We start from the raw sequence: 19126 nt of genomic DNA, 5'->3' as shown, positions 1-19126 counted from the left end.
ACTGTCCATCACTGTTCTCCACTCACATCACTCCACCATCATTATTCACACTCAAAGCTCTGTGTGTGTTGTGTTGAAGAACAAAGAAGCAGCACAGACCAGACTCTGCTGGACCTGGACCTGGACCTGGACCTGGACCTGGACCTGGACCTAGACTTAGACCTAGACCTGGACCTGGACCCAGCTGTGTGTCCATGAAGAGTGACTGGTCCATGGAGGAACCTTTACGTTTTAAATCTGGACAACCTGCTGATGGAAGGTCAGAATGTAAAGCTGCAAAGACTGAACAGACTTTTCATTTCTATCCAACATGCACATTTATCAGAGCTGTTGTTGTTTCAGGATCCAGCAGCAGAGACCAGACTCTCCTGGACCTGAACCCAGCTGTCTGTCTTTTAAGAGCGACCAGTCGAAGGAGGATTTCGTTACTTTTAAAGGAGGACGTCCATCTGCTGATCAGATGTAAGCTGTAACTGACAGTAAACGTCGGGTTATGCTAGAAAAGAACTGGTTTGTACGACGTGTTGTCCGACCACGTCAGTGAAAAGCCGGCCGTCATAGAGAGGGAGGAGACGTGATAATCATTTAAATATGGAGATAACAGATCACATGTTCAGACAGTCTCTCCTGGAAGACATTCATGGTGTTGCACTCACTTGTTCATATAAAAAGTGACATGATTTATTTATACATTACAGACATAAAAACATGTTAAAGTGAAAACACTTATTTCCAACATGGACCCAAGATGTTAAAAGACAAAACACAAGACATACAACATAAAACTGAATCGCCACAAATTAAATAAAATAATAAACGCCCACATCAAAACACAAAGTACAACAAAGACAATTTGATGGCTGAAGTAAAACTGGAATTGCAGATTTCATTATAAACCTGTGACCATGTTCCATAAATAAGTCTGGACGTGACTTCTATAAGCTCCTCTCATTTTTAACAGCTGGATGTGTAACAGGAGGCTGTTCCACAACACGGCAGCAGCTTAAAAAAAGGAACTTCTGGCTACATTATTCACTGGAGGGACTTTATATGAACACACACTGGCCCTGGTGTTATAGCCATGCTGAGTATGTTCCATTGTTATCTGTGAATTATTGAGGAGCAAACCCATTGATAATGTTGAACATATGATGCAGCTTCTGTTGTTCTACTCTGAGCTGTACTGGCAGCAGTCCTACACTTCTGAATTCATCACCAACATGAGTTAAACAGGATACATTTAGATGTCAAACCACTGAACCAATCAGAACAGGCAGAATCAAACTGACGCTGTACCAATGAGGACATGAGAAGTTTCTCAACAGAAAAGTCAAAAAGAGTCTTAGTCTGTGAAACAGGAACTGAAGTTTGCTGCCACTGTTAGATAATATTTTATCAACAACAGATTCACAGGACAGTGACTGGTCCAATATTATTCCTAAATATGAGACAAAATATTTTAAAATTTCAGTTCCATTACAAAAGATTTTCAGTGTATTTGTTCTTGACGTCTTTGTTCCAAACAGGATTGACTGGGTTTTACCCAAATGTATTGAAAGCTTGTTATCTATGAGCCACTCTCTCACACTTTCTGATTCATTACTAAGAGTTGTGAATTTCACTGACATCATTCCCAGATAGCAGTAATGCAGAATCATCAGCATACAGCAGCAGCTTGCATGTCACAGCAGCTGTCGTATCATTTATATACATAAGAAATAAAAGAGGCCCTAAAATAGAACCGTGCAGCACCACACATGTAATGTCCTGAGGTTCTGATAGAACCACTTCAACATCACAGACTTGAGTTCTTCCTGTCATGTAAGAAATAAACCATTTTACAGCAGTATGTCCAAACACCATGCACTGTAACTTTGACAACAGTACAGAATGATTCACTGTGTCAACGGCTTTCTGCAAGTCAGCATAATTTCCTCCATCAAGGTTTTGTCTAATAAAATCAAACAAATGAATAAGACAGGTGTCAGTAGAGTCTGCTGCTGTAAAACCAGACTGAAGCTCATACAACATATTGTATCTGACTAAATACTCCTCAACCTGCTCAAACACAAGACGTCCAAAAACCTCAGACATGACACCTGCCTACTTTCTCACTTTCTCACCTAAATGTCATTTTCATACTGGGAGCAGCCCAGTTCAACCAGTCTGATACAAGTAGACACTGAGCAGCTCCACTGGAGCAGCTGGAGGTTGTAGCTGCCTTGCTCCAGGGCACTTCAGCAGTGTACAGTGAGGGAGGGAGAGCTGTATGGAAGGTTGTTCAGAGCTATTGGGACTAAACCAAACTGACTGATGAAGCAAAACACTGAGCTGAAAGCTACAAACAGACTGAGCTGTTGATTCTCAGTGGGATCAGCAGGACTAGTAAAGCTTTACCACTACAGGGAGTCATCTGATTCTGTGTTCACATCCAAATATCACTTGATGGACCTTTAGCTTGTGTTTGTCTCTGTGTGGACAGACATAATGTGAACTCCTTCTTCTTGATTCCTCCACAGAGTGGACCAGGAGAGCTCAGAGGTTCCCAGTGGTCAGTCTGCCCAGCAGCATCAAACACACCTGGACTCCATATTAATGGTCTGTACATGTACAACAACTACATCTTTTCATTTACATCTATTGTGTTCACAATCATCTCCATGCTGCACTTTGTAGACCAGTGGATTCTCAGTCTGTCCAACATGGATCTAATGTTTGCTTCATGATGTTAGTTTGATTGTGTCATTCATATAGTATTCTGTTCCAGCTGCTGGAGGAGAACATCGTCACCTTTGTGAAGAATGAGCTGAAGAAGATGCAGAAGGTTCTGAGTCCAGATTACCCAGAATACTTAGAGAGTCAGAGGGAGGAGATGTTGGACGGTGAGGAGGAAGAGCAGAGGAGGAGCAGCAGAGAGGCATTTCTGAAGATCACACTGCACTTCCTGAGGAGAATGAAGCAGGAGGAACTGGCTGACCGTCTGCAGAGCAGTAAGAGGATTTCTATAAAGATTTAACATGATGGATAACTGAGGAATTTACTGATGTCTTAACAGATGGAGGAAAATATTTTTTATTCACTCATTCTTTGAGGGAATTAAATGTTTAAATCTTTGCTTCATACTTCATTCATTGATCCTATTTCCTGTGTTCATTCAGGGACTCCTGCTGGCAAGTGTCAACGTAAACTCAAGTCTAACCTGAAGAAGAGGTTCCAGTGTGTGTTTGAGGGGATTGCTAAAGCAGGAAATCCAACCCTTCTGAATCAGATCTACACAGAGCTCTACATCACAGAGGGAGGGACTGCAGAGGTCAATGATGAACATGAGGTCAGACAGATTGAAACAGCATCCAGGAAACCAGACAGACCAGAAACAACCATCAGACAAGAAGACATCTTTAAAGCCTCACCTGAAAGAGATGAACCAATCAGAACAGTGATGACAAAGGGAGTGGCTGGCATTGGGAAAACAGTCTTAACACAGAAGTTCACTCTGGACTGGGCTGAAGACAAAGCCAACAAGGACATACACTTCACATTTCCCTTCACTTTCAGAGAGCTGAATGTGCTGAAAGAGAAAAAGTACAGCTTGGTGGAACTTGTTCATCACTTCTTTACTGAAACCAAAGAAGCAGGAATCTGCAGGTTTGAAGAGTTCCAGGTTGTATTCATCTTTGATGGTCTGGATGAGTGTCGACCTCCTCTGGATTTTGCCAACACTAAGGTCCTGACTGATGTTACAGAGTCCACCTCAGTGGATGTGCTCCTGACAAACCTCATCAGGGGGAAACTGCTTCCCTCTGCTCTCCTCTGGATAACCACACGACCTGCAGCAGCTGATCAGATCCCTCCTGAGTGTGTCGGCATGGTGACAGAGGTCAGAGGGTTCACTGATCCGCAGAAGGAGGAGTACTTCAAGAAGAGATTCAGAGACAAGAAGCAGGCCAGCAACATCATCTCTCACATCAAGACATCACGAAGTCTCCACATCATGTGCCATATCCCAGTCTTCTGCTGGATCACTGCTACAGTTCTGGAGGATGTGTTGAAAAGCAGAGAAGGGAGAGAGCTGCCCAAGACCCTGACTGAGATGTACATCCACTTCCTGGTAGTTCAGTCCAAACTGAAGAAGGTCAAGTATGATGAAGGAGCTGAGACAGATCCACACTGGAGTCCAGACAGCAGGAAGATGATTGAATCTCTGGGAAAACTGGCTTTTAAGCAGCTGCAGAAAGGCAACCTGATCTTCTATGAATCAGACCTGAGAGAGTGTGGCATCGATATCAGAGCAGCCTCAGTGTACTCAGGAGTGTTCACACAGGTCTTTAAAGAGGAGAGAGGGCTGTACCAGGACAAGGTGTTCTGCTTCGTCCATCTGAGCGTTCAGGAGTTTCTGGCTGCTCTTCATGTCCATCTGACATTCATCATGTCTGGAGTCAATCTGCTGGCAGAACAACAAACAACATCCCAGAAGTCTGAAACTAAACAAAAATATACAGAGCCACATTTCTACCAGAGTGCTGTGGACAAGACCTTAAAGAGTCCAAATGGGCACCTGGACTTGTTCCTCCGCTTTCTCCTGGGTCTTTCACTGCAGACCAATCAGACTCTCCTACGAGGTCTGCTGACACAGACAGGAAGTAGCTCACTGACCAGTCAGGAAACAGTCGAGTACATCAAGAAGAAGATCAGTGAGGATCTGTCTGCAGAGAGAAGCATCAATCTGTTCCACTGTCTGAATGAACTGAATGATCATTCTTTAGTGGAGGAGATCCAACAGTCCCTGAGTTCAGGAAGTCTCTCCACAGATGAACTGTCTCCTGCTCAGTGGTCAGCTCTGGTCTTCATCTTACTGTCATCAGAAAAAGATCTGGATGTGTTTGACCTGAAGAAATACTCTGCTTCAGAGGAGGCTCTTCTGAGGCTGCTGCCAGTGGTCAAAGCCTCCAACAAAGCTCTGTAAGTGCACAGATAGTTATTTATTGATTGATTTATTGATTTATTGAAAAGATATAAAGAAGATATTATAAAGAAATATATTCAAGATGGGAGAAAAATACGTATTTAAGTATGTTTCCACATTTGTTCTCCAGACTAAGTGGTTGTAACCTCTCAGAGAGAAGCTGTGCAGCTCTGTCCTCAGTTCTCAGCTCCCAGTCCTCCAGTCTGAAAGAGCTAGACATGAGTAACAACAACCTGCAGAGTTCAGGCGTGAAGCAGCTGTCTGCTGGACTGGAGAGTCCACACTGTGCACTGGAAACTCTCAGGTCAGAATTCATCAACCTGCACAACTGATCACCATTTAAACTGTGATTTATATGAGTTGATAAACACTTGGACATTTTCTCTACTCAAATTATTTTCAGACCAGTTGTATATTTAGACCCTGTGAATAACTTTCTATTTCTATGTTTTCATTAATTTTTTTCTGTCTCCTGAAATACCAGAGAGGAGTTTTAGATTCAAAAACTGAATGAAGAACTGTGTAATTGGCCCAAAGTAACACACATACAGACAGTAATTCAGTTAACAGTGTTTTGGTAACAGTTATAGTTTCTTTTAATTTCAGAGCAGTATTTGTGCTGGGATGATAGTTATTTTTAGGCACAATGGTGATATGACAGTGCACCCCAGCTATTATGTGGTTCACTACCATTTGATTCTTCTTTTGTTTCATACAACCTTTAAACTCTGGATGATTCCTGAAACTGTGTGTGAAGTATAGTCAGTGAGTATGAGTGAAGGAGTCAGAAATGTTTTCTTACTGTTCCACAACCTTTAGTCCTTATATGCCACATTAGTTGGGATTCCTGATCTGTATTCAACTGCGAGCATCTGATACGGAGTCATTTACCTCTGTGACATGTTGGAGGTTTGATCTTCTTACAAACTGTAGTCATATCTGTCACCTGCAGCTCTTCCTCTTATCAGCTCATTGTGGCTGCTTCTTCTTTTACTAATCTTTATTTAGACCTATTTTTAGCAGTGAAGAGTTAGCAGACGCTAACATCATGTTGACTAAGGTTACAAAAAGCTGGAACTGCCTCACAATACAAACCTTACTGTGGTTGGCCATTTGAATTTAGAAGTAGTGCCTGGAAGTATTAAGTTTAACTCTAAAGATTACAGAAACATATTGGTGATAATAGTAATAAACACATTACCTTCCAGTCCTGTAGTGATCTTAGATCATGTGACATGTATGTTGTTTTGTGTGTCTGCAGGCTGTCAGGATGTCTGATCACAGAGGAAGGCTGTGCTTCTCTGGCCTCAGTTCTCAGCTCCCAGGCCTCCAGTCTGAAAGAGCTAGACTTGAGTAACAACAACCTGCAGAGTTCAGGAGTGAAGCAGCTGTCTGCTGGACTGGAGAGTCCACACTGTGCACTGGAAACTCTCAGGTCAGAATTCATCAACCTGCTTAACTGATCACTATTTAAACTGTGATTTATATGAGTTGATAAACACCTGGATATTTTCTCTAATCAAATTATTTCCAGACCAGTTGTGTGTTTAGACCCTGTGAATAACTTTCTACTAATATATTTCCATTTGTTTTGTCCTGTCTCCGCTGTTGGAACCTGAAATACGAGAGAGGAGTTTTAGATTCAAAAACTGAATGAAGAACTGTGTAATTGGCCCAAAGTAACACAAATACAGACAGTTATTCAGTGACCAGTGTTTTGGTAACAGTTATAGTTTCTTTTAATTTCAGAGCAATATCTGTGCTGGGATGATAGTGATTTTTAGTCACAATGGTGATATGAGTTAGGATTCCTGTTCTGTATTCAACTGTGAGCATCTGAGACGGAGTCATTTACCTCTGTGACGTGTTGGAGGTTTGAAGTTTTTACAAACTGTAGTCAGATCTGTCACCTCCAGCTCTTCATCTTATCAGCTCATTGTGGCTGCTTCTTCTTTTACAATTCTTTATTTAGACCTATTTTTAGCAGTGAAGAGTTAGCAGATGCTAACATCATGTTGACTAAGGTTACAGGAAGCTGGAACTGCCTCACAATACAAACCTTACTGTGGTGGGCCATTTGAATTTAGAAGTAGTGCCTGGAAGTATTAAGTTTAACTTTAAAGATTACAGAAACATACTATTGATGAAAGTAATAAAGACACTACCTTCCAGTCCTGCAGTGATCTCAGATCATGTGACATATATGTTGTTTTGTGTGTCTGCAGGCTGTCAGGATGTCTGATCACAGAAGAAGGCTGTACTTCTCTGGCCTCAGCTCTGAGCTCCAACCCCTCCCATCTAAGAGAGCTGGATTTGAGCTACAATCATCCAGGAGACTTGGGAGAGAAGCTACTGTCTGCTGGACTGGAGGATCCACACTGGAGACTGGACTCTCTCAGGTATGGATAGACAGGTGGACTCTCTCAGGTATGGACCAACTCAGTCTCACAGCAATTCATGAAATAGTCATGTAATTTAATCTATCTATTCGTGTACATTGACACGATTTTTCCATTTATTTCGTGACAGTCAGCACAACTTTCAAACTAATGTATTTCAGGTGGAAGCAGGTTTTGTTCCTGCAGCAGGTTTTTTTCTGTCAGTTGGGACTCGGGAGCTCAGAGGCTGGATTGTTTGTTTCTCATTTGTTATTCATTTTTAAATTATAACCGCTACATCACTCAACGTTTAATCAAAAGATTTTATCCTTGTTTTTATTTTTTTACTCTAATATTACCAGTCTGGTGGGACCGGGGTATTTTCCTCACTGTCGATTTTAATATCTTTAACATTTCTCAACACTAAACAAGAAGGTGTCCTTGATAACTCAACAACATGAAAGGTTATGACCATCCGTTTTAATTATTTCAGCTTTGATTCTGAGAAATCAAGTTTTCTTGTCAGTTTTGGACGATAGTGGAAGCAGTTACGTTAGCCTACCCATGATCCTCAGCGACCGTTACTATGGTGAAGATGCCAGCTAAAGCCGTGACATAAATTATATTCAGTATAACATTACACAGTACTGAAGATTGGTGGTTACAATCAGGAAAAACATACTGTACTGTACATTGAAATGTAAAGAATATATTTGAATTTGATTGAATTATTATTTGTGAGCCAATGGGCTATCTATAGGAAGGTGTGAATTTTGTGATGATTAATATATATATATATATATATATATATATATATATATATATATATATATATATATATATATATATAGTTGGGAGCATGGAATTGTCCAAAATCTCTTGGTATGCTGATATCCTCCTCTGATAATATATATATATATATATATATATATATATATATATATATATATATATATATATATATATATTATCAGAGAAAGCTGGTCCATAGAGGCAGAGGACGTTGCTCATCTTCTATTTTTGAGAGGCAACAGGGAGATCAAAATATAAAAAGAATACTTGGTTGAAATAAACCATTACCAAATTTCATTATCATTTATAAAATATTTATTCTCTCTTCGTTGGAAAAAATCCATGATTGAAATTCTGATTAAAATGCTTCAACAGTGACACCTGCAGGGCAGGAGGAGAAAGAGCAGTGTGTGTGAGGTGGTGGTGGGGAGCAGTGGGGGGGGGGAGTGGGGGCAGAGGAGGACGGGCTCCTGCTGTCCTCCTCAGGGTGGATCTCTTACATCAATTTAATGTACTTTATTTTTTTTCATGCTAATCTATGATTGGCCAAGACATGTAAAATGACGCTCCAAGGGAGGACGTCCTCCCTAACCAATCAACAACCAGAATACAATATTGACATCACTTTGGTCCAATGATAGTTTCCAGATTTCATCTTCAGTTCTCTACAACTGTAACGTACATGAGTGTGACGAACTGATAAGAGAAGAAGAGCAGTAAGATATAGGTACATTGATAGAGTAGCATATTAGAAAATAAATTATAACTTGCAAATTACAAACTATATTTTTAAACACATCAGTAAAACATTACATCTCATGTTTAAACAAGATGACCAACAGCCACAAATGGATGTTATGACATGAATACTTCATCTCCATGATAGAAAGAAGAAGACATCAGATAACGTGAGTCAGATACAGCTTCTCTCTCTCTGTCTCTTTGGTTGCTAATTTCATCTCTGATGGTTAAATGTCTCTGTGTGGCTGTTGTGTGAATTTATCTCCTTAACCAGAATGCAGCAGAGATCATATAATGTGCTGTAGGTAGTTTGCTTGTTGAAGTTACAGTGAGCTGTCTGGACTCACTCATTCATGTGGAATCGATCCAGTTTTTAATTGAGTGGTTGTTCAGTCACCTGTTGATGTTGTGTGATTAGTGAATGAGTGTGCAGGAGGTCTGGCTGCTTGTTGTGACAGTTTCTTCAGTTGGTTTTTAAGCTGAGTCGTATATTGAGCAATAAGCTTAAAGTAACTAGAATAACAAGTGTTAACATGTCAGCTTTGTAGACTATATTTTATATGTGATGCATATAGATCAGAGTGTGTAAGTCATGTATTTGATACATGCATTAATACTTTCTGATGTGAACCTACACTTTTAGATCTGTGAATGTTTTAGTGTTCAGTCTTTCTAGTATTCAGCACTGATCTGTTCCTGTATCACATTATAAGCTTTGTGGTACTTTATATATTTCTGTATACTAAGGAAATACACAGGAAACACGTGTAAATCATGTGATATGTTGTCTGTTTCTGATGAGAACATAAATCTGTTGTCACAATAGAACAATACTATAAATTTGAATTTAACTTTGTTGGTAAAATGACACATTGTGAATCACTGCACGGCTAAAATGAGCTCTTCTTTGTTTAGAAACAATATGTATATGCTAAATGTCTTTAAAGAAGCAGCCTTTACACCACTCAGGGGTTTTTGTTTTTGAAAGCAAATTGTTTTATTGGCATATAAAACTGTCCCCCACCCCTCTGATTTCATCAGCTGGGGAACAATGATATAGTTTGATGTGGTTTGTTGTGAGATTCCATGTTGGTTTTTCTCCTGTCCTCCCCAATATTTTGAGTCACCAGCCGCCACTGATATAACTATATATATATTATATATGTTCAGACGCGGCGTTAGAGTAAATCAATAGGACGGGCATTTGATTTTCATGAGGGGGCACAATGCATTGTATATTTGTTTAACCTGTTATCAAACAAGTTGAACACAGCTTTGGACGGAGGATACACAGACCCCCGGTCCTTGTGAAAGAAAACTGAATAGTAGGTTATCATTTTATAAATCTTTTGTTTATATGTTGCAAATGTTGTTAAACTAAGGGGTCAGTGGTTGTTGTCAACTGAATGTGATGTAATGTCATTGTCATTTTGGTATACATGCTGGTGAAGAAATCCTGCTCCTAGTCTAGTTGAACTCTTGAACTTGTTTCTATCTGAGGGCTGCTTGCTGACCTCTGGGGTTAGCTAGAGATATCTTTGTCTTAAGCCTGCTGTTTTAGAGACTGTGTGGATCATGAGGTATCTAGACAAGCTAAAGTTGAAGGATGTCCATGTTTGAAGTTATTGATTGACCATGAGGTCTCTGTTAGATCATATGACCATACTTGTTTGTAAGAAGGTGTAACAGTTTGTGGAAGTGTCTATTAGGGACCAGACTGTTTTAGTTTTCATTCTGGAGAGGTATAAAGCTGTCTGGTTTGGGTTAACAATCTTTAGAGAAAGGGCCGGCTGAACAACATGCTTTCTCTCCAAAAATACAAGATGATTGTATTTTTGTTTGTGTTTGGACATTTGTATAATTGTTACTGATGGTGTGATGGATTGTACAGCGTCTACAACTGCGTCAACAAGTAACAATGTTTAATGCTTTCTTTATGTCTCTGTGTGGTTCTTGAGCAACGATAAAACATTTCCACAACATCCTCCCGCCAGTTAAAAAGGAACAAATTTAGTCTTTGCAAACAGAAATGATGTCTGTGTTAATTTGCATATAGAGCGAGGAAGTGAGATCCGAATAACAAGTGGTCACTCAAGATGGATGTTAATACCAGGCGTAAACAGACGTACTTGGAGCTGTCCACTTGTGATCGGATCACCTGAGACGGATGTTAATACCAGGTGTAAACAGACGTACTTGGAGCTGTCCACTTGTGATCGGATCACCTGAGACGGATGTTAATACCAGGTGTAAACAGACGTACTTGGAGCTGTCCACTTGTGATCGGATCACCTGAGACGGATGTTAATACCAGGTGTAAACAGACGTACTTGGAGCTGTCCACTTGTGATCGGATCACCTGAGACGGATGTTAATACCAGGTGTAAACAGGGACTAAGATGCAAGGAAAAGAAGCAAGTGAGGGAAACGTGGATGCAATTTAAGAGACTTGAGATGCAACCAAGGAAACAAAGCGAGGAGAGAGGAAACAAGAACATTTGTTTTTAGAGACATGAGACGTCCTTTCCTCTGAAGTGTCACATGAAGCGACGTCCGTTTCTGATGACGGCGGCAGCTGATCACAGCTGATCAGCTGTCAGTCAGTTTTAACAGCTGTAGAAACTTGTGATTAATACTAATAAATGTTCACAGTTATCACTGCAGCAGCTGTTTCCTCTCTGCAGCTGTTACCTGTTTAACAAACATAAATAACAACCTGCATTCTGCATTTATACTGTGTCCTGCTCAGAGGCACAGGAACCATTTCTACTCACAGAATGCGTTTATATTATTTATTGATTATTTGCATCTGTATTGTTTGATATTCTGATAGTGAATTCATTATTTAATAACCCAGAATAAGATCAGAGTGTCTTTTGAACACTGGAAAATATGTATTTGGCTAAATGTTTCAGGGAAAATGGAAATGATGTAACTCATATCAAACCCGACGCTCAGGAATTTTCAGCCTCACATGTGACTGAATGTAAATGAGGATAAATGATGTAAAATATAAATGTGTTGAACTGTTATTATGGATCAAATTAAAGTCAGGGAGAGTCTGTCTGTCAGCAAGAAACAGTTTAATGGAGGAAATAACATCATGAAAAGACAAATCTTTCTAATAAGAGACTTGAGATGTATGTGGGTGCTTTTCATTAAGCTAACTCTATGCTTCCTCGCGTCCTCTCTCCTCCGTGACCCGGAAATCGATCTCTCTCCGCCATCATGGAGGATCTTCCGATCCCTTAAATGCACCCGGAGGAGACGAGGAGCGAGGAGAGAGGAGGCTCCTGGAGGAGCTTAGAGCCAGGAAACACAGGTGTATCCTAGTGGAAGTGTTTTAACGGACGGCAACACCCCTTTGATCCAAAGTGTGTATTGATTGGTCAGCTGATCTGACGGGACAGTAAACAGTCGGCTGTTGTTGTAATACAGCAGATCAGGAAACTACCTGTGGAGAAGGAATGAAAGCACAACAGCAGCTGATCATAGCCTATTTATTTATAAAATAAAGATGACTGAATCATGAATCAATCATTAAAACTTTCTACTATTTCTCTTCATGAGGCAAAAGGCTTCTCCTTTCTTCTTCTGTGTTTCAGAGCGTCTCAGCTCCTTCAGGAAAACATGACGTCACACAGCTGCGTCTCCTATAAAACCATCCTGAGCCTGAAAAGCACGTCAGACTTTCACAAACTAAATAAGCAACATTTTATTTAAACATATTCTGCAGGCTGCAGCTGTTTCTATTGTTCCTTTATGTGGGTTCTGTTCTTTCAGTAATTAACAGGTTTAAATTGTCTGTTTGTGTCTCATTCTGTGACAGACAGACGCTGCTATAGATCTATAATCAAATGATTAAACACTGGAGCAGTTATCAGCTGTTTTCCTTCCAGCTATCAATATGTAGAAATGATTAAGTAACAGTGTAAAGTCTTCATTCATTGTACATGAATTTTAAATGCAAACTTTAGAGTTTAAACTGTTACTGAGTCATTTCTATTGCTGACTTATTCATATTTGACATTTAGGGTGAAGTGCGTCATGACAACTTGTCTCCTCAAAATGATGCTGGAGTGAGCGACGACGTCCCGTTTGATAAATTAAATTCCTCCGTCCTCACGTCTCTCTCTCATCCTCGCTGGGAGAAGAGACGCGAGTGAGAGAAACCAGGAGACACGTTAGCGTAATGAAAAGCATCCAAGTATCCCAGAATGCATTTCACACCAACCGGCAGCGATGGCGGAGACTTTGAGTCAGGCTAAAAGCTGTTGTAACTTGAATTGTAGGATTATTAATATGTGACTTTATTAATTTTTAATGTTTTCAGGAGAGAAAGTAACATGTAGATTCCAACTTGTGGCCAGTTTATCCCAGTAACTCCAGTCTGTAAACCTGCTGGGATGTGTTGGGAGATGTTTGGACCAGCCGCTCATCTCAGCTGCTAGCAGCCCGACTCCTGAGATGATCGGCCGGTCAACATGTGGTCATCCCGGGGAGAACATGATCCATGAACTGATCTGCAGCTCTTTGCTGATTCACCGCTGGCTCTAATGTCTCCGCAGCATTTAGATATATGATATAATTCCTTCTGGAAGATAAATGTTGGTCTCACACATGAAATCTAACAATTGTAGCTGCAACATTAGTTTGTCTGAATGTAAAGTGAAGCTTCATGTTTTTACTGGACAGAACAGCAGCGCTGCCTCTGGAGCTCCACATGTACACATATCACCACATTTACACACATATACATGGATTCAAATGAACAGATTAATTTCATTTATTTTATTAAGCTACATAACAGTTTAGATTTTTATTATAGCTACATTACAGACTGAATAACATCATTTACTGCATCTCTCTGTCAGTGAGGTTTTTGTTTTGTGAGATAAAAAGTGTTAGTGGAGCTTTGAGTTGAGATTATTTTGTCACAGTACAGTCAGGTAGGTGTGTTGAAGCTGAGCTGCTGCTGTTCCAGCTACAGAATGATCTACTGCGTCCTCTCGTCCTCACAAGTTTGTACTACTGAGTCCAACTTGCCAAGTCTGAACTAGCAAGTACACAAGTCCCAACTTGGTGTATTTGGTATTGAGAATATATCAAGTACGTCATATATAAGATATATGCACATATTTTTTCCAGCTGGCTGAGGAGACTATTATGCATGCAAGCATAGATTGTACTAAATATGATCAAGAAAGACAATATATGAAGGAAGAACTCAGGAAGACTGGACTTCAGGAGCTCAGTGTTCAAACTTTAATGAACCTGCCAAGTGGGTGCAGCAGTAGTTTTCTTTGAGTTTATTAGACAGACAGGATTAATGTGTAGGATTTAATCTCTGGTCCACACCCCGGAGCAGAAGGTGGCGGTAATGCACCTAATACGCTGGTTGACAACCGCCGTTATAAACCAAAAAGAAGAAGTTTTTTTTTTTCCAGACAGAGTGATACCTCCTGTCAGCCGAGGGGTTTCCTATCTGTGCAGCCGAACATAGCAGCTCCTCCGCGGACTGTTTCACCCTGACGGTCCCGGTGTTTCCTCCGCAGGCTGCACTTCACTCAGCTGCCCGACAGACCCGCTGCTTCTTCCCGCTTTAACCTGAATAACAAACCGGGGCTCGGTGCTCCGGTTGGATCCACATGGAGAGCCGAGGCTAACGTTAGCTGAGAGGCTAGCGGAGCGTTAGCCGCAGCATGTTAGGAAGCACAGCCAGCTAGCACAGCCAGCTAGCACAGCCAGCTAGCACAGCCAGCTAGCACAGCCAGCTAGCCTCAGAGAAACAGAGAGAGTAGTTGGCAGTTACACGTTTCTTTTGGCATTAAGTGCATTTAGATGCTAAATGATTTAGCAGCAAGATGGACGGTGGATAAAGAGGAAGGGTGGAGCAGAGAGAGAGAAAGAAAGGGAAATAAACGTGCTAGCTAGCTAACGTAGCTAATGTTACTGATGCGTCATCATCGTCTCGTCAATGCTAAAGCTAATTAGCATATGTAGTCTAGTTAATGTGGTCAATATTATTATAAAATTGATGTGTTTTGGTGAAAGTTTCAGTGAGTGAGTTCATACTTTGAGCTGATAATTTAAAATGATTGAGACAACACAACGTCTTCTGTCACTATTCAGGCTGCTGTCATTTGTTGGAACTTAAAGATGTGTGTTATTTAATGTTTGTGTTGGTTAAAGGACTATTTGAACCTTTGATGGGTAACTGTTAGTGTATATCAGTAAACTGAGGAGGGTGTTGTGCTCTTGCTTGTTTCTTTTTGAAGGTGTAGAGAGCAGCGTTGGTGCCACAGTAGTAGTAGTGTCGTCTCCCTCCTTAATGATATGTACCTTTGGTTTTATTTCAGCTTCATAATACTACATTGTACTAAGCAGCTGTTGGCTCATTAGTTTGTTATTCACATGCACTAAAATTCAGCAGAATGCAGGAAATCAAGTCTTTGTAAGTAAAGTTTTCCTAGTGGGGACCCCCAAACCCCCCGCTGATAAACTGGTCTGACTGGAGCTATATTTCCCAGCCTGAATGATTTTCCCAGTCCGGCCCTGCTGTATAATGTTATACTGAATATAGTTTATGTCACAGCTTTAGCGTCTTCACCATAGTAACGGTGGCTGAGGATCATGGGTAGGCTAATGTAGCCGCTTCCGCTATCGTCCAAAACTGACAAGAAAACTTGGTCACAACCTTTCATATTGTTGAGTTATCAAGGACGCCTTCATGTTTTATGTTGAGAAATGTTAAAGATATTAAAATCAACAGTGAGGAAAATACTCATACGCAGCGCGTCCTCTCCGGTCCCACCAGACTGCTAATATTAGAATAAAAACATGAAAACAAGGATCAAATCTCTTGATTAAATGTTGAGTGATGTAGCGGTTATAGTTTAAAAATGAAGAACAAATGAGAAAAAACAATCCAGCCTCTGAGCTCCCGAGTCCCAACTGACAGAAAAAAACCTGCTGCAGGAACGAAACCTGCTTCCACCTGAAATACATTAGTTTGAAAATCCTGCTGACTGTCACCAAAAAAAAGGAAAAATGGTGTCAATGAACACGAAGAGATTAAATTTAGTGAATATTTCACTGATTACTGTGAGACTGAGACAGACAGGTGGACACTCTCAGGTGAGGACAGACAGGTGGACACTCAGGTGAGGACAGACAGGTGGACACTCTCAGGTGAGGACAGACAGGTGGACTCTCAGGTGAGGACAGACAGGTGGACTCTCTCATGTGAGGACAGACAGGTGGACACTCTCAGGTGTAGACAGACAGGTGGACACTCTCAGGTGTAGACAGACAGGTGGACACTCTCAGGTGAGGACAGACAGGTGGACACTCATAGGTGAGGACAGACAGGTGGACACTCTCAGGTACAAACAGACAGGTGGACACTCAGGTGAGGACAGACAGGTGGACACTCTCAGGTGAGGACAGACAGGTGGACACTCTCAGGTGAGGACAGACAGGTGGACACTCTCAGGTGAGGACAGACAGGTGGACAGTAAATCAGCTCAAACTCTTGAGACTGCAGCTGATTGTCAGCTGTAACCATCATGCAGGAATGTTCCACCTGTGTGAGAGGAAATAACTTGTCAGTCGTCCAAAGATTGTTGAGGAAAGACAAACAGAAACAGGCGGTTTATCATTTTCATGTTAGTGTGAATCAGTTTAAACAGTCCTGTCATCTGTTCACAATACAAACTGCTGAGTCTGACAAGAAAAAGTCTCATTGTTGACATGATTTGACTTTGAGACGCCTGTTTCTGATTGGCTGAATGTAGCTGCTGTCGATAGTCGTGGTGCGACGTGATGTGATGGACGGTTGTGTTGCCTAGCAACAGCAAAGCAGCTCAGTGTTATGAGGATCAGAGCTGCTTTTTCTAGAGTGATGTCATGTCCATGTTTGCATGCTGAAAGAGAACGTGCTGCTCTGACCCCCCTCCTCCTTTCAGCCTGCAGCCTGCTGGAGTCCGATGGTTGACACCAGGTCTGAGGAAGTGTAAGTGTGTTTTTCATTTCATTCATCAAAACAAAGCTCATTCACATCCTACTGAGGATGAAGATGATGTCATCATCAAACAGATGATAGATCAATAACTGCAGCTGTATTGTGTCTCGTTCTCTCCATCAGATTTCTGTCGACTCACACTGGATCCAAACACAGTAAACAGAAACCTCAAACTGTCTGACAACAACAGGAAGGTGACACATGTGGAGGAGGATCAGTCATATCCTGATCATCCAGACAGATTTGATTACTGGCTTCAGCTGCTGTGTAGAAATGATCTAACTGGTCGCTGTTACTGGGAGGTCGAGTGGAGAGGAGACGTTAATATATCAGTGAGTTACAGAGGAATCAACAGGAAAGGAAACAGTGAAGACTGTGGGTTTGGATTTAATGATCAGTCCTGGAGTCTGATCTGCTCTGATGTTGGTGGTTACTATGTCTGTCACAATAAGAGAGAAACATCCATCTCCTCCTCCTCTTCCTCCTCCTCTGTCTCTAAGAGAGTAGCAGTGTATGTGGACTGTCCTGCTGGCACTCTGTCCTTCTACAGAGTCTCCTCTGACACACTGATCCACCTCCACACCTTCAACACCACATTCACTCAGCCTCTGTGTGCTGGGTTTAGGTTCTACTGGTCTAACTGGCCTGATTCCTCAGTGTCTCTGTGTGGTCTGTAGGAGGAAGAGTCTCCTCCTGTTAGAGAAACTTTCTCACTGCTGACCAGATAGTTCAGTCTGTACAGGATCACACACAGCTGATGGTATTTAGTACCAACATGATCTCTCACTGCTTGTAAATGTAAACATGGTTTCCACATGATTGACAGTTTGTTTGTAAAATGAATCAAATGATAAACTGAGTCCAGTTGTTGTTGTTTTCTGTTGTTAGTGTATTAGAAAGGCTTGAACTGTAATGGGATAATGGGAATGGGATCTTCACAATGTTTAGTTGTAGTTCTTCTAGTAGTTTCATAGTAACTGTGTTACCTGATTCCTTCACTTATTTAGAGATCACATGACAAATGATGGTCAGAACAACAGGCCTCCTATTGGCTGGTTAAATGAACACCTCTAATGGTGAAGGCTGAGGCTCAGCAGCTGGAGTGTGGCTGCTTTTATGCTGCGTTCATATCATATTGGAATGATGCTAATTATGAGATTCTGATTCTTATTATCTAATATTACCTAGTTATAGCCATTGTTAATACCAAGCTTTTACATGTTAATTAGCATTATTACTAGCTGGTTATTATCAAATATTACCCACTATTACCTTGTTTTTACCCAGCTGGAAGGTAAAGTGCTGCCACAAATCCTTCCAGCAGACACCAACAAAACTGCTTCTACGGTTCAACCTCAGTTTAGTCTCACTGGTGAAGTTTCTTACTGGATTTAAACCAGTTCATTTGTTCAATCTTTCTGGTTTTAATTGATACGTTTGTCAGTTGATACATATATATGTGGTTGTTGAGAAATAATAATCAATCTGTCCGTTCTGAACAGACACGTTTTGAACGGGCTCTGCACTAGTTCTAATAAAAAAAGAACTGTTAACTATTATTATTCTTCATTTCTTAAACTGTGCTGGTGTGTTTTTGTATTTCAGGATTGTATTGATTAGTTTTTATGTTGAATGTGTTTCTTTATGTTTCTTTGTCTTTTAACATCTTGGGACCATGTTGGAAATACGTGTTTTCACTGTAACATGTTATCACTTGGATTTCTGTTTTGTGTCTGTAATCCATAAATAAATAAATCATATCACAAACATAACTTTGCTCCAACAAATGTTTCTATATACAGGTGAGAGTGTTGAAGGTTACAGCATTTATAAATGACTTTAAATTAGATGAGAAATCATCCAAAACAAAGAAAACTGTTTTCTCTGCACTTTATTGTTGTAACAAAGACTTTTTCTTTTAACCTTCAGTTGGTTTTTAAATAAATAAGATAAATCAAGATAAAATAACTTCATTTATTATTTATTTTCATATTTCAAACCAGGCAGCAGGTGTTTGCTGCTTCTTCTTTCTGTACTCGAGGCCATTTTCAGGAAGGTTTCCCCAAACTGAGCATGTGCAGAAGTTTTCCTGTCTGTTGAACAAGTTGAGCTTTTAGCTTTGATTGTAAATGAAACTTCAGTCAGAAAGTTTTACAGCTGCAGGAGTTTAACAGTCTGCTGATGTTCAGAACAGATTCTGTGGGCAGAGAAAGAAAACTAGTATCTAGT

At 40.7% G+C, this 19126-nt stretch overlaps 2 protein-coding genes across 2 annotated transcripts in view; both read left to right on the top strand.

The window, feature by feature from the left end:
* LOC122995113 (NLR family CARD domain-containing protein 3-like) overlaps positions 1-19126 on the top strand; it is a 381835-nt gene that overhangs the window by 321178 nt on the left and 41531 nt on the right. The window lies entirely within an intron of this gene.
* Positions 138-17622, top strand: LOC122995114 (NLR family CARD domain-containing protein 3-like). The gene is made up of 9 exons (XM_044370133.1): positions 138-259; positions 343-462; positions 2520-2598; positions 2768-2990; positions 3159-4959; positions 5094-5267; positions 6225-6398; positions 16842-16888; positions 17021-17622. The coding sequence occupies exons 1-9, from the start codon at positions 195-197 to the stop codon at positions 17572-17574; spliced, it is 3237 nt and encodes a 1078-aa protein (XP_044226068.1). The 5' UTR covers positions 138-194; the 3' UTR covers positions 17575-17622.

Source organism: Thunnus albacares, chromosome 13 (genome assembly GCF_914725855.1).
Source record: "Thunnus albacares chromosome 13, fThuAlb1.1, whole genome shotgun sequence".
Lineage (NCBI taxonomy): Eukaryota > Metazoa > Chordata > Actinopteri > Scombriformes > Scombridae > Thunnus > Thunnus albacares.
Note: the sequence above shows the minus strand (reverse complement) of the source record. Positions and strands in the feature narration are given on the sequence as shown.

Bases quoted from the DNA above. Each gene is read 5' to 3' on its own strand.
- LOC122995114 (XM_044370133.1), top strand. From the start codon at position 195: ATGAAGAGTGACTGGTCCATGGAGGAACCTTTACGTTTTAAATCTGGA. The intron at 463-2,519 runs GTAAGCTGTAAC...ATTCCTCCACAG, and splicing joins CGTCCATCTGCTGATCAGAT to AGTGGACCAGGAGAGCTCAG. The intron at 2,991-3,158 runs GTAAGAGGATTT...GTGTTCATTCAG, and splicing joins GGCTGACCGTCTGCAGAGCA to GGACTCCTGCTGGCAAGTGT.